Below are 14,399 nucleotides of genomic sequence, written 5' to 3'. Positions count from 1 at the left end.
GCGTCCGGCCCGCTTGGTGACGTCCGGCCCGCTTGGTGACGGTGACGGCTCCGCTGAACGACGTCAGAACACGAACAGACATGAGAAACCTGCCCGGGGCCGCCGCTCGGTAACATCAGCTAGCTGTTAGCTGCTAGCGGTTAGCCTCCTACCGACGCTGCCACCGGTCAGACGACACGGACGAGCCGGAGAAGGGGCGCGCGGCGCGGGAGCGCAGCGGCTCCATCACGAGTCACGAGTGAACGGAGGCGCGTGCAGAACCTGACAGCTCAACACGTCCCGGTACCGGAGACACGACCGGAAGTGTCCTTCAGCTGATCCGCAGTTATCAACATAAACCAGCGATCGTACAAACAGGAACGATGAAGCAGTGGTTTCAGTCATCAGGTTTAATCCAGATTAACGTCAGGCTAATCCAGGTTAACTTCAGGCTAATCCAGGTTAATTTCAGGTTTAATCCAGGTTAATTTCAGGTTTAATCCAGGTTAACTTCAGGCTAATCCAGGTTAACTTCAGGTTAAATCCAGGTTAACTTCAGGCTAATCCAGGTTAACTTCAGGTTTAATCCAGGTTAACTTCAGGTTAATTTCAGGTTTAATCCAGGTTAACTTCAGGTTTAATCCAGGTTAACTTCAGGTTAACTTCAGGTTTAATCCAGGTTAACTTCAGGTTAACTTCATGTTTAATGCAGGTTAACTTCAGGTTTAATCCAGGTTAACGTCAGGTTTAATCCAGGTTAACGTCAGGTTTAATCCAGGTTAACTTCAGGTTTAATCCAGGTTAACTTCAGGTTAACTTCAGGTTTAATCCAGGTTTAATCCAGGTTAACTTCAGGTTTAATCCAGGTTAACTTCAGGTTTAATCCAGGTTAACTTCAGGTTTAATCCAGGTTAACTTCAGGTTTAATCCAGGTTAACTTCAGGCTAATCCAGGTTAACTTCAGGTTAACTTCAGGTTTAATCCAGGTTAAACTAGGAGTTTTCAGTCCTACGAAGCTGTTATCGGGGTAAATCACCTGGTCCAATCAGTTCCTTTGAACCATGACATCATGTTCTCAGAGGATCTGTGGAGCTGGTGTGGTTCGAGTCCCTGAGGAGGACCAGGGTCTTCAGAGACCCACAAGATCCTCTGAGCTCCTCTGATGAGCTTCTGAAAGATCTAGATTGTCAGCTACTGGAGACCAACAGAACCAGCCTGACCAGTAAAGCGCTCCCAGTCCCACAGACTGCATCTGCTTCACTTACTGGTTCTGATGTACTGAACCTCACATACTTTAATCCTTTACTGGTTTTACCGTGTGACCTCACCCTTTATTCTGGATTTTTGTTCTGCTCTGATTTTTATTATTCAACGGTTTGATACTCAGCTCTGCTGTCAGTCAAACTGTCCATGTCTTTGGTCATATGCATTAAGCCCCGCCCCTTTTATGTGCACAGACTGATGTTGATGGAAACATGAGTTCACTTAACGAGTTGATCACTAGCATCATGTGACCACTAACCCTGACTGGATAGAGACCTGGGATATGTTGACCTCACTCTGTATAACAGGTCTGTTTTATGTCCCCGACATTAATTCATGTGATCACTGATGTTTAGACCCCCCCCCATGTGAAGACGCAGCAGCAAATATAGACTTTATTAGTTCACTAGAGTTGATTATGAAGTAAAAAGCAGAACAGCTTTAAATGATTCACAATTCAATGAACACCAAGTTTGCAGGTTCATGTCAACACAGGAATTTCTCCCTACGTCCGCCACACCTCTTCAAAATAAGAGCCCTATGAGGCTGGAAACATTTAACCGTCAACTCAAAGGCTCAAGTTCAATTTAGACTTCCTCTCCTGTGGTTGAAGGTGTGAGGTCGGGCTGGGGACTGAAAGCGATCCAGAGGCGGCGGTGCTGAACTACAATGCCCCCCCGAACAAGAGAACTGTCCGAGGAGTGACGGCCGAGGAATAAAAAAAAGAAAAAGGAAAAAAAAAGATCCTGGTCATTTGTGGCGTAAACAAAGTTCAGAGTCCGGTTCGGTCCGGTTCGGTCCGGTCCAGGAGTCCGACAGACGACAGAGACCCAAATCACCAGAACTGCGTGGGGAATGTTTCATATCATTTTATTGTTTTTTTTCCAACTTTTTTTTTTTTTTTTTTTTTAATCATAACAATGGAAAAATATAACCTCATACAAACGTCTTCAATTCTCTGAATTTTTAAACAAGCAGAAACGTGAGTGAATCTTTCCCAAACAAGTGCAGCTGGAAATAAAAACCGAAACGCTTCGCACCTTTTATTTTCCATTTGGCACTCGCTCCTCGACCGTTCCTCGGGAGGTCTGGACTTTTACTTTGAAGTGATTTAGTGCTGCTGTTGTCGGGAGCGAGGAGGCAGACAGAAGCTCCGCCTCCTTCGCTGGGTTAGTGCTCGGAAGAAGAAAAAAGAAGAGCAACAAAAAACGTTTTCCTCTTAGTCCGCTCCAAGTCTCATTTTCTTGTCGGGTTTTTATCCGTTTCCCCTCCTCACCCCCCACCTGCCCCGATGTTGGGGGGGGTGGCGACATCGTCGTGACGTCAAAGGAGAGCCCAGCTACAGCGAGAGAGGTGGATGGGGGGGGGGGGGCAGGCTTGAAGGTAAGTTTGTTTTAAAGGGAGAGGAGGGGGAGTCAGAGTCCAGTCCACAGGCTGTCCAGAAGAGGGGGGGAGAGGGGGTCGTCGCCTGCTGGACTTTAGGGTTGTGTGACGTCATCATCTCTCGCTCGTTCTCTCAAACGTGTCTCTCTCTCTCTCTCTCTCTCTCACACACACTCACTCGTCTTCGACCGACGAACAGAAGCTAAAGTTTTTCCTCATCGTTCACGCATGTCGATCTCTCACAGCGCCCCCTGTCTTCTCCAACAAGCATCTGAAACACATCAACAAATGTTCTGTTGGTCACATGACTTAAGGACCAAATACAGAGGGACAACATAAGGGCTCTGGTTTGCCCCCTGGTGGCTGGCTGCAGTATAGGTCTTGACCCCTGCCTGCTCCTTGTTAGTAGATGGGTTAGTGTGTGTGTCTGACCAGGCCTGGCTCTTGAGCTTGCGGAGTTCCTTCGTGGCCCAGGTGGCGAGCGTCTTGGTCTTGGAGGTTTTGGAGCGTCGACCCTCCGTCAGCAGGTCGTTGATGAGCGGACGAACCTCCACCAGCTTCATCACGTCTTTACCGAACGCCGTGCACAGGTCGCTGAGGACACACAACATACAAGCACACGTCAACAAAACAGCTGAAGCTTTAATGTGACACAAGTGAACAGAAATCACATGTCTTCAACAACTTCAATTACTGTTTCAGTCTCAGCAAGAGTTCTGTTCCAGATTCAACAAAGTCCGGATCCAGACTCGGGTTTGAATCAGGTTCTGGATCGACTGCGAGGTCAAATAACACGCATACACGGGGGAGAATAGAAACAGCTTGTGTGTCGGTCCCAGACGTTGTAGTGACATCACAGTGTCAGAGTGGTGCATGCTTTACATACACACACAAACAAACAAAGACACACACAACTCCTCACCCGATGAGCCCGGCAGCGTTGGCCACCACGCCGTCAGAGTGGTCCTCGTCCTCTGCTATGTGATGGATGAAGGACAGAATGAACTCGACTCGTGGCTGAATGAGCATCACGTCAGCTGAGCGAGGGAGGAGAGAGATGTCCATCAGGCAAATTCACTCATTGTGTGCGTGTGTGTGTTTGTTGGGTCACGCAAAACCAGAAAGCTCGGGTGATATCGGCCACAGCCTGAAGCTTTCTGGGTGAAAGAGACCGAGTTTCTGTACGACGTCATAAAATCCCCCTGATCGACTGGAGTCAGGAGGAGGAACTGACGTCGCCCACGGGTCGTGGTCATGTGGTCATGTGGTCATGTGGTCATGTGATCATGTGGTCATGTGGTCATGTGGTCAGAGTGGGTTTACGCGTCTTACGGTGGACGTTCTCCTGGTCGCCCTTCAGACCCTGGATGATTCCGGTGTAGGCCTCCAGACAACCCTCCCTCAGCTCGTTCAGGTAGTCCACCATGTCGTAGTCCGTCTGACACACAAATATGAAAATTATAAGATGATAATTTTTTCATATTTCATTATACGTTTCATTAACTGTAGAGCAAATGTATTTCTGTGTAAACATTAACCATCTGAACCCCCCCCCCGATGGTGGCCCCTAACAGGACCCTGGTACTGTTCAGGATCCAGTTTCTGGATCTACCTCTGACGCCATCATCTTTCTTCACGTGCAGTGAAAAATATATTTATACACTAGATCCAGAGTGAAGAGCAATATTCATAACTCAACCAAAACAATTTTCATAGTTAAAATAACAGATTGGTTCAGATGGTAAAACACACGAGTTTATTCAGTGTCTTGGTGGAAAAGTGACTTGCTCCCTGTGGGACTTTAAACTAAAAACAATTATTTTTATCATTTTAGTTCAACACAAACTTGACAGAATGTTTCTAGACGTAGTGACAGTCTGAGTCAGTGTGGACTGTGTGTACCTTGTCGACCTGAGCCTGTGACGCCTGCTGCAGCGTGTCCAACACGATGTCCAGGTACTTCTTAAACTCTCCTCCAATGGCCAGAGCGATGTCGCCGAACGCAGACAGGATCTGAGGCTTCACTGAGCGGTGGACGTTCTCGTTCTACAGGAGGTGGAGAAAAGACGAGGGACAGTGGACGCCATGATCGAACCGAGGAAGAGCCAGTATGGAGTCTCACATACATGTGGTTACACATCACGACTTCAGCGTGGATACGATTCATCACCACTGAGCAACGACGAGGACAGAGGGGACGGGGGAGGAGAGGACAGAGGGGACGGGGGAGGAGAGGACGGAGGGGGGAGAGGAGAGGACAGAGGGAGGAGAGGAGAGGACAGAGGGGGAGGAGAGGACAGAGGAGACGGGGGAGGAGAGGACAGAGGGGGGAGAGGACAGAGGAGACGGGGGAGGAGAGGACAGAGGGGGGAGAGGACAGAGGAGACGGGGGAGGAGAGGACAGAGGGGGGAGAGGACAGAGGGAGGAGAGGAGAGGACAGAGGGAGGAGAGGAGAGGACAGAGGGGACGGGGGAGGAGAGGACAGAGGGGGGGGGGGGAGGAGAGGACAGAGGGAGGAGAGGAGAGGACAGAGGGGGGGAGAGGAGAGGACAGAGGGGGGGAGAGGAGAGGACAGAGGGAGGAGAGGAGAGGACAGAGGGGGGGAGAGGAGAGGACAGAGGGGGGAGAGGAGAGGACAGAGGGAGGAGAGGAGAGGACAGAGGGGACGGGGGAGGAGAGGACAGAGGGAGAGGAGAGGACAGAGGGGGAGGAGAGGAGAGGACAGAGGGGGGGAGAGGAGAGGACAGAGGGGGGGAGAGGAGAGGACAGAGGGGGGGAGAGGAGAGGACAGAGGGAGGAGAGGAGAGGACAGAGGGGGGGAGAGGAGAGGACAGAGGGGGGAGAGGAGAGGACAGAGGGAGGAGAGGAGAGGACAGAGGGGACGGGGGAGGAGAGGACAGAGGGGGGAGAGGACAGAGGGAGGAGAGGAGAGGACAGAGGGGGGGAGAGGAGAGGACAGAGGGAGGAGAGGAGAGGACAGAGGGGGGGAGAGGAGAGGACAGAGGGGGGAGAGGAGAGGACAGAGGGAGGAGAGGAGAGGACAGAGGGGACGGGGGAGGAGAGGACAGAGGGGACGGGGGAGGAGAGGACAGAGGGGACGGGGGAGGACAGAGGGGGGAGAGGACAGAGGGAGGAGAGGAGAGGACAGAGGGGGGGAGAGGAGAGGACAGAGGGGGAGGAGAGGAGAGGACAGAGGAGACGTGGGAGGAGAGGACAGAGGGGGGAGAGGAGAGGACAGAGAGAGGAGAGGAGAGGACAGAGGGGGGAGAGGACAGAGGGAGGAGAGGACAGAGGGAGGAGAGGAGAGGACAGAGGGGGAGAGGAGAGGACAGAGGGAGGAGAGGACAGAGGGGACAGAGGGGACAGAGGGGACGGGGGAGGAGAGGAGAGGAGAGGACAGAGGGAGGAGAGGAGAGGACAGAGGGAGGAGAGGAGAGGACAGAGGGGGGAGAGGAGAGGACAGAGGGGGAGGAGAGGAGAGGACAGAGGGGGAGGAGAGGAGAGGACAGAGGGGGGAGAGGAGAGGACAGAGGGGACGGGGGAGGAGAGGACAGAGGGGGGAGAGGAGAGGACAGAGGGGGAGGAGAGGAGAGGACAGAGGGGACGGGGGAGGAGAGGACAGAGGGGGAGGAGAGGAGAGGACAGAGGGGGAGGGGGAGGAGAGGACAGAGGGGGAGGGGGAGGAGAGGACAGAGGGGGGAGAGGAGAGGACAGAGGGGGAGGAGGAGAGGACAGAGGGGGGGGAGGAGAGGACAGAGGGGGGGGAGGAGAGGACAGAGGGGGGAGAGGAGAGGACAGAGGGAGGAGAGGAGAGGACAGAGGGGACGGGGGAGGAGAGGACAGAGGGGACGGGGGAGGAGAGGACAGAGGGGGAGGAGAGGAGAGGACAGAGGGGGAGGAGGAGAGGACAGAGGGGGGGGAGGAGAGGACAGAGGGGGGGGAGGAGAGGACAGAGGGGGGAGAGGAGAGGACAGAGGGAGGAGAGGAGAGGACAGAGGGGACGGGGAGGAGAGGACAGAGGGGGAGGAGAGGAGAGGACAGAGGGGACGGGGGAGGAGAGGACAGAGGGGGAGGAGAGGAGAGGACAGAGGGGACGGGGGAGGAGAGGAGAGGAGAGGACAGAGGGGGGGGAGGAGAGGACAGAGGGGGGGGAGGAGAGGACAGAGGGAGAGGGGAGGAGAGGACAGAGGGGGAGGAGAGGAGAGGACAGAGGGGGAGGAGAGGAGAGGACAGAGGGGGAGGAGAGGACAGAGGGGACGGGGGAGGAGAGGAGAGGAGAGGACAGAGGGGGGGGAGGAGAGGACAGAGGGGGAGGAGAGGACAGAGGGGACGGGGGAGGAGAGGAGAGGACAGAGGGGGGGGAGAGGACAGAGGGGACGGGGGAGGAGAGGAGAGGAGAGGACAGAGGGGGGGGAGGAGAGGACAGAGGGGGGGGAGGAGAGGACAGAGGGAGAGGGGGAGGAGAGGAGAGGAGAGGACAGAGGGGGAGGAGAGGACAGAGGGGACGGGGGAGGAGAGGAGAGGAGAGGACAGAGGGGGGGGAGGAGAGGACAGAGGGGGGGGAGGAGAGGACAGAGGGAGAGGGGGAGGAGAGGACAGAGGGGGAGGAGAGGAGAGGACAGAGGGGGAGGAGAGGAGAGGACAGAGGGGGGAGAGGAGAGGACAGAGGGGGAGGAGAGGAGAGGACAGAGAGAGGAGAGGACAGAGGGAGGAGAGGAGAGGACAGAGGGGGAGGAGAGGACAGAGGGGGAGGAGAGGACAGAGGGGGAGGAGAGGAGAGGACAGAGGGGGAGGAGAGGACAGAGGGAGGAGAGGACAGAGGGAGGAGAGGAGAGGACAGAGGGAGGAGAGGAGAGGACAGAGGGGGAGGAGAGGACAGAGGGGGAGGAGAGGACAGAGGGGGAGGAGAGGAGAGGACAGAGGGGGAGGAGAGGACAGAGGGAGGAGAGGACAGAGGGAGGAGAGGACAGAGGGAGGAGAGGACAGAGGGGGAGGGGGAGGAGAGGACAGAGGGGGAGGAGAGGAGAGGACAGAGGGAGGAGAGGAGAGGACAGAGGGGGAGGGGGAGGAGAGGACAGAGGGAGGAGAGGAGAGGACAGAGGGGGGAGAGGGGGAGGGGGAGGAGAGGACAGAGGGGGAGGGGGAGGAGAGGACAGAGGGAGAGGAGAGGACAGAGGGGGAGGAGAGGAGAGGACAGAGGGGGAGGAGAGGAGAGGACAGAGGGGGAGGAGAGGAGAGGACAGAGGGGGGAGAGGAGAGGACAGAGGGGGAGGAGAGGAGAGGACAGAGAGAGGAGAGGACAGAGGGAGGAGAGGAGAGGACAGAGGGGGAGGAGAGGACAGAGGGGGAGGAGAGGACAGAGGGGGAGGAGAGGAGAGGACAGAGGGGGAGGAGAGGACAGAGGGAGGAGAGGACAGAGGGAGGAGAGGAGAGGACAGAGGGAGGAGAGGAGAGGACAGAGGGGGAGGAGAGGACAGAGGGGGAGGAGAGGAGAGGACAGAGGGGGAGGAGAGGACAGAGGGAGGAGAGGAGAGGACAGAGGGAGGAGAGGAGAGGACAGAGGGAGGAGAGGAGAGGACAGAGGGAGGAGAGGACAGAGGGAGGAGAGGACAGAGGGAGGAGAGGAGAGGACAGAGGGAGGAGAGGAGAGGACAGAGGGAGGAGAGGAGAGGACAGAGGGGAGGAGAGGACAGAGGGGGAGGAGAGGAGAGGACAGAGGGGGAGGAGAGGACAGAGGGAGGAGAGGACAGAGGGGGAGGAGAGGACAGAGGGAGGAGAGGACAGAGGGAGGAGAGGACAGAGGGAGGAGAGGAGAGGACAGAGGGAGGAGAGGACAGAGGGAGGAGAGGAGAGGACAGAGGGAGGAGAGGAGAGGACAGAGGGAGGAGAGGACAGAGGGAGGAGAGGAGAGGACAGAGGGAGGAGAGGACAGAGGGAGGGGAGGACAGAGGCAGTTCTTCCTCACCCCCAGGTTCTCCAGCAGCAGCTGCATCATCTCATCACAGTAGGGCAGGATGTTTGACATCAGAGCTCTGCACAGGTCACACACCAGGCCCACCGCCGCCAGACACACCTGAGACATCAATCCATCATCAACCAGACACATCAGAGACTAAACAGTCATGTTCCAGTGGCATGAGGCCAAGATGAGATCAGATAATCCTTGAAGACAACTGGACAGAATACTTTTAATTTGAAACTGCCACAGATGACTTCCTCTAACTGGTGTGAGGGTGGCGAGTCGTCAGGTGACCGACCTGATACTCTGCGAAGTTCTTCAGTCCGATGGCGAGAAACGGCTTGAAGGCCTCCATGTACTTCTGGAAGTCTCCGCCCAGAACTGAAACACAAACCAACACCACATATTTAATGAAGCACAGCGCCACCATGTGGTGGTTCCATGGTCCCAGCTGACGTGCACATACCTTCCACCAGTGTGGACACGGCCATCAGAGCGTCCTCCTGAACGCCCCCGGAGCCGGCGGTGCTCTGGAACATGCGGAGCAGTGAACCCATGACCACGTCTGAGATCTGCAGAGCGTCCTGATGCTGAACTTTACGCAGAACGTTCTACAGGAGGAAACACTTCCTGTTACATCAGCTTTGTACAGTCAAGGCCGGTGTTCACACAGAGTGTCGCTGGGCTCTCACCTGTAGAGTGGCACACAGCAGCGACTGCAGGTCGTTGAACTGGATTCTGTCGGAGGTGCTCTGGATGTGAGACTGGAAAAGATCAAAAAGTTGATTTTACACGTTCTGCGTATGTGGTCATGACAGCGAAGCCTCAGGCACAGCCCCCTCCTGTCTCACCTCCATCTGCAGGACCTGCTGCAGCCGCTCCATGATGACCAGGGTGGTCTTCTGCACCGCCGGGTAACAGTCCTTAGCGCTGTTCTTCACGATCTCCATTAGAGCCTCGTAGGCGGCGGAGCGCAGGTTGTTCTGGTGACCGTCAGGCCTGAACAGGGAGCACAAGGGTGGTAAGACACACTGTCAGCAGAGCAACCTGTCGCTCTACGTTTCCCATAAGCCCACCTGTCTGTGGTTTCCAGGAGTTTCTGGACGATGAGCTCAAAGGACGTGGACAGACAGTAGGTGCTGGGCTCCTCCTGGTCCTCGGCAGCATCTGTGGCCTCATAGGCGGCTTCAGCCAGAGAAGAGAAGGCCTGTGGAGGAGAACACGCCGAGGTTACACAGCTACATGTGATGTCACACACGGCAAATATGTTTAACATGCGTGTCAGTCATGTAAAATCTCTCAAAATTAAGTTTTTTTTCTTTGTTCATTTATTTTTGTAAATTTTTCAGGCCAAGAGATGGGGGCGACATTACTTCTCATCAATATCATGATTATTTCAAACTTTTATCTCGATGACTTGTTAGGACAGTTTTGATAAATGTAGGTTAATTCGAGCACTACTCAGATGAATGAGGTTAAACTTAGACTTGTGTAAAGCTTTAGATTCAGGTCAAACACCGAACTCTCAATTAGAATGACAAGCAATAGAAAAGTACAACAGTTTAAACGTCTTTTGTGCACCGCCCCCCCCGGTTTGATCCCACTTCTCACCCAGCAGACATTGGACGCCACCCGGGGCTCCGCCTCCAGGCCCTCGATCAGACACCGCAGCAGGGGGGAGAGGTACAAATCGTTAATGGCAGCTTCAGGCAGCAGCTCACAGATCCGCCCCACGGTCCACGCCGTGGTGTCCCTCACCACCACACTGGGGTCCTTCATCAGCTCAATCAGAGTGGGCATCGCCTGGTGTGTGTGTAGGAAGAAAACCTCTTGATTAACATTCTTTCACATTCACAAACAGTGCAACAATGAGCTGACCCAGGGGCCCTGGTCAGTTAGTCACTGACCTGTATAACGAGCGGTTTGAGCTGGTTGAGTTCAGGTCCTTCCAGGATGGATCCAAAGGCCATGACAGAGGCATCGCGGTAGCGCCAGTCGGGGTGTTTGATGTGTTCTTTGATGAAGGGCAGAACGTGTGGAACCACGTCGTCCTCACAGCAGGTGGCCAGCAGCATCAGACACACACCGGCCGCCTTACACGGGTTCCAGTCATCATCGTCGTCATTCTCATCCTGGAAAACAGTCAAATCTGTTGAAGAACTTTCCCACAGGAGCTAACCACGTCTGGTACTGAGGTCACGTCATCAGGTGCGTACCTGTTTGGTGAGGGTCTGAGTGAGGATGGGGACCAGGTACTGCAGGGCCCCTTTAGCATAGAATTTACTGGTGTGCTCAGGGGGGCGCCCCTGCTCCGAGGCCTGCCATTGGACGAGAACAAACAGTAGTCAGAGAGGTTCCAACTATCAGAGATTGAAGAACTAAAGAAATGATGGCTGCTCACACTGACCTCCGACGCCTCGATGGCCAGGTCCATCTCCTCGTCACAGACGTTGGACCAGAACTCAATGCCCTGTAACGCCACCTCATCGATGTCACTCTTCATCGCCTCAATGGTGATCTGAGGGGGGGGGGAAACACACCAAAAATGATAGTTGTAAAAAAAAAAATCTAATTTCCTGTTGCCAGTAGGTGGCGTTCATTTAAAATTACTCCAGAATACGTACATTTTCACAACATGCTAATTTTCTGCAAATTTTGGTAAGAATTCGAGAAAGTTAAAGCCTCAATGAGCCAATTCATTCGCCTGAAGAAAAAATTGAATAACAATCCTTACAATTTGTGTGTTCTTACCGCGAACAGGGCGGGGCCCATGTACGTCTCCATGTACTGATAATACAGAGACATGATCTTCACCAGGTTCTGTAAGGCCGCCACACGCACCTGAAAGAAAACGCACTCATCAGAAGTGTGTGGATTTGTGTCGACACAAACTCTGTCCTCACGTTACTCACTCTGGTGTCTGGACACTGCGTCGCTTCACACACCACCTGCATGATGAAGTGTCTCTCTGTCTGAAAACATACATGTATAAATAAAGATTAGTTCAAACTGTAGATTTATTACAGTCTAATTTTCCCTAATATTATCAATATTTTAACTATGATGTGCCCCATACATAGGTCCTGCAGGTTAAAATAAAGAGCATTTTATTATGAAAAGCCAAGTACCTCCTTGTCAAAATTTGCTTTGGTGAACTCCAGAGAGTTGAGCAGAGCGTTGGTCGCTGCCAGCTTGACGTTGTTGCTCGGCTCCTCCTTCCTCATGCCCTGGATGATGGCTGTCAGGATCTGGTTGGCGTTTTCCTGCAGCTGCTCTGGGTCCTGAAGGCAGCACAGTGAGTGTCAAGTGTGTAAAGTTGTGTGTGTATGCGTGTCTATTTATTTTGTGTGTGATCACTCACGATGTCCTGACAGATGTATCCAATGGCCTCCAGCGTCGACTCCTTCATGTGTTCGGTGCTCGACGGGTCAGTGACGTTGGCCACCAGCTGTGGGATGAGCTCGGGCCAGTGGTTAACTGGAATCTCTGCGCAGGCGATCCCGGCGACGCACTGCGACGCCGAGCTCGGCCGATACGTCTCCGTGCCCAGAGTCTGTAAAACCTGAGACACACGATGGGACCAGTGAGGAACGGACGCTGGTTGTATCAAGCTGTGCTGGGAAGTGACGGGATCCTTACATAGTTCTTGATCTCACGACGAGCATTGGCGTCGATGGCCAGCCATCTCTGCTGGTACCGCGTCTTAACATCTGGGTCCTTGGAGGTCAGAGAGTTCTTCACCTGTAGACCGGCAGCGACTCGGGCCACCTGGGTGTTCCCAGGGTTCGCTAACACCTTCGACAACTCCACCAGGAATGTGGTCTGAGGGCAGAGCAGGTTCTTAGTTTGCTTCCAGAATATCACAAACATTTACTTTGATCTATTATTGACTAATGAGCTGGTAAACGTCTCACCGCGACTCCTCCATTGAACTCATCACTGTGGTTCTTACCAGACCCACAACTCGACCACTGCTTTCATGTGAAAGGATTCTGAACTCAGGACGTGCAGCACATGTTGAAACCATAACTCGCCAGAGGGCGTCCTTTATATTTGTATATTCAAGTTAAGTCAAATTCAAAACATTCCATTTCAATATTTCAATTTGCCTTAGCAATGAAACACTTGTTATCATCGATCGTCATGTTGTGCCCTAAGAAAAAGGTTCTGGTTCGAAAACACCCGACCCTGGCCATCACTGATGACCGAGGTCAGAGGTCAAGACTGAGTGACACTTTCTATTATGACGCTGTCAGTCAAACATCAGCTGATTTTGTCCCTTTCACAGTAAAACTACTGATCAATAACCAGATCATTTAACCGGAAGCTGCAGCCATGACGTCACAGTGAAGCTGCCTCCACACCAACAGAAGGAGGGGAGGGAAAGGGGGGGTGCAGCCGAGCCCCACGCTGTAGCTGTGGGTCAGTTAGCTTCCTCATCCACACTGACCGGCGCCATCACTGTAAACACCCCGTTCCCCCGTTAGAGCCCCACTCACCAGGTTCTCCACCGCCGCCTGCTCCAGAAACTTCTGAGCCGCTTCCAGTTCAATCCGATCTGCGGGAGGGAGAGAGGGAGAGGGGGGTTCAGGGGATGCTAGCACCTTAGCTGACAGCTATGGTTGGCACGCAGGCTACAGAGAGCCATGAGCCGTTGACCGGCCGGTCTAACGGCAACACACGACAGTTAACGCTCGGGTTCCGCTGATGAGAGACGGCCACTTCATCCGAGACATCACCGGAAACTTCCCCGGCTCCGCCCGCAGCCACACGTCGAGCCGCCAACGTGCGCGTTAGCGCCGTCAGGGAGCAGGCTGTCTCCTAGCATGTTAGCATGCTAACAGTAGCAGGCGACAGAAATAAAGTTTGTAGGACTAAATAAATCCCGGATCAAACCCTGTTAAGTTAATATGAAGCCGGGGGAGCGGGTGGACGCGGCGGCTCCACGGAAACGTGACCCGGGACAGGAGTGTGAGCCGGGGGGCGATAGTCTGAATGGTACGAGCTACCAGCTAACGAGCTAGCGGAGCAGCTACTTCAGGCATGGGCAGGGTCGTTACCGTTAACCGGCTACACCCAGCCGGCAGGTCCGCGTCCCCTGGGGAAACCCACGGTGCTGTGCTGTGACAACGCGTTTACCGATCAGTTGAGCGGAGAAGCGGCTGAACTTCTCCGTCACACTGCGGTTGAAGTTCGGACAGAATGCTAAGTCAGCAGTGGTGCTTGAGGCCGTAGCGTTAGCACGGCTAGCACCCCTAGCTAACAACCCGGTAGCGAGGTATTTCCCTCCATCAAACTTTTTCCAGTTCCGAGAAGCCGCCTGAAAACCAGCCGCCCGGGCCTCGAACCCCGGGGCTCGAGGCGGGTCCTGGGGTTCGGGCGGGTCTCACCTGGAGAGACGGTTTTCTCGAGGATCGTGATGAGCTCCATTCCGACCCCGGCGCGCTCTCTTCTCTCGGACGGTGTCGGTTGCCGCGCAGCGCTCCCAGCGGGACAGTGCGGGTAGTGATGTGTCCTTTCGCGTCGAGGCTCCGCACCGTGTGTCGCGTGATCCAGGAAGAAGTTTGTGAAGCGCGTATCGAGGCTTGTGTTGATGACGTATGTGGTGACGATCAAAGCCTCGAGAGCCGGCCTATGATCTCATTTTGTGGACTTGCGCCTTTGTTAGTAAATAAAAGAAACCACCTGAAACCCAGCTCTGTAGAAAGGTTGTTTTTAAATAAAAATGAATATAATGTTGTCCCTATTTTACGTGTTACATGTTGTCCGTAGTGACACACGCAGTCACATCACAACCCTCTGCCCGATTTGTTT

General features: G+C 54.1%; 1 protein-coding gene and 1 non-coding gene across 4 annotated transcripts; both read right to left on the bottom strand.

The window, feature by feature from the left end:
• Positions 1–1,633: 1,633 nt before the first annotated feature.
• On the bottom strand, positions 1,634–14,131 carry kpnb1 (karyopherin (importin) beta 1). 3 transcript variants are annotated; one of them, XR_008342048.1, is made up of 22 exons: positions 13,976–14,131; positions 13,085–13,143; positions 12,225–12,407; positions 11,947–12,147; positions 11,714–11,866; positions 11,498–11,557; positions 11,337–11,426; positions 10,993–11,103; positions 10,802–10,903; positions 10,493–10,717; positions 10,197–10,388; positions 9,662–9,792; positions 9,437–9,584; positions 9,278–9,349; positions 9,052–9,196; positions 8,884–8,966; positions 8,592–8,699; positions 4,528–4,671; positions 3,958–4,063; positions 3,548–3,662; positions 2,283–3,219; positions 1,634–2,086 (listed from the first exon to the last, which is right to left on the bottom strand). XR_008342048.1 is itself a non-coding variant. In XM_053443621.1 (22 exons), coding segments are annotated over exons 1-22 (2,631 nt in total). In that variant the 5' UTR covers positions 14,016–14,131; the 3' UTR covers positions 2,097–2,895. The 3 variants fall into 3 exon arrangements, 2 of the variants coding, with proteins under 2 accessions (XP_053299596.1, XP_053299595.1); XM_053443621.1 differs by lacking the exon at positions 1,634–2,086 and having other exon boundaries at positions 2,097–2,896; positions 3,058–3,219; XM_053443620.1 differs by lacking the exon at positions 1,634–2,086 and having other exon boundaries at positions 2,097–3,219.
• LOC128459345 (small nucleolar RNA SNORA79) lies at positions 3,723–3,863 on the bottom strand. Its single transcript, XR_008342138.1, has one exon. It is a non-coding gene; the product is annotated as a small nucleolar RNA SNORA79 (small nucleolar RNA).
• Positions 14,132–14,399: the final 268 nt, after the last annotated feature.

The sequence above is a fragment of the Pleuronectes platessa genome, chromosome 16, assembly GCF_947347685.1.
Source record: "Pleuronectes platessa chromosome 16, fPlePla1.1, whole genome shotgun sequence".
Classification (NCBI taxonomy): domain Eukaryota; kingdom Metazoa; phylum Chordata; class Actinopteri; order Pleuronectiformes; family Pleuronectidae; genus Pleuronectes; species Pleuronectes platessa.
This window is presented reverse-complemented; position numbering and strand designations above follow the sequence as displayed.

What these genes read in the sequence shown, in the direction of transcription:
- kpnb1 (XM_053443620.1), bottom strand. Translation starts at nt 14,015, where the DNA reads ATGGAGCTCATCACGATCCTCGAGAAAACCGTCTCTCCAG. An exon ending in TGCTGTGTGCCACTCTACAG is followed by an intron (nt 9,197 to 9,277) that starts GTGAGAGCCCAG and finishes TTCCTCCTGTAG; the next exon opens with AACGTTCTGCGTAAAGTTCA. An exon ending in AACGCTGCCGGGCTCATCGG is followed by an intron (nt 3,220 to 3,547) that starts GTGAGGAGTTGT and finishes GTGTGTCCTCAG; the next exon opens with CGACCTGTGCACGGCGTTCG.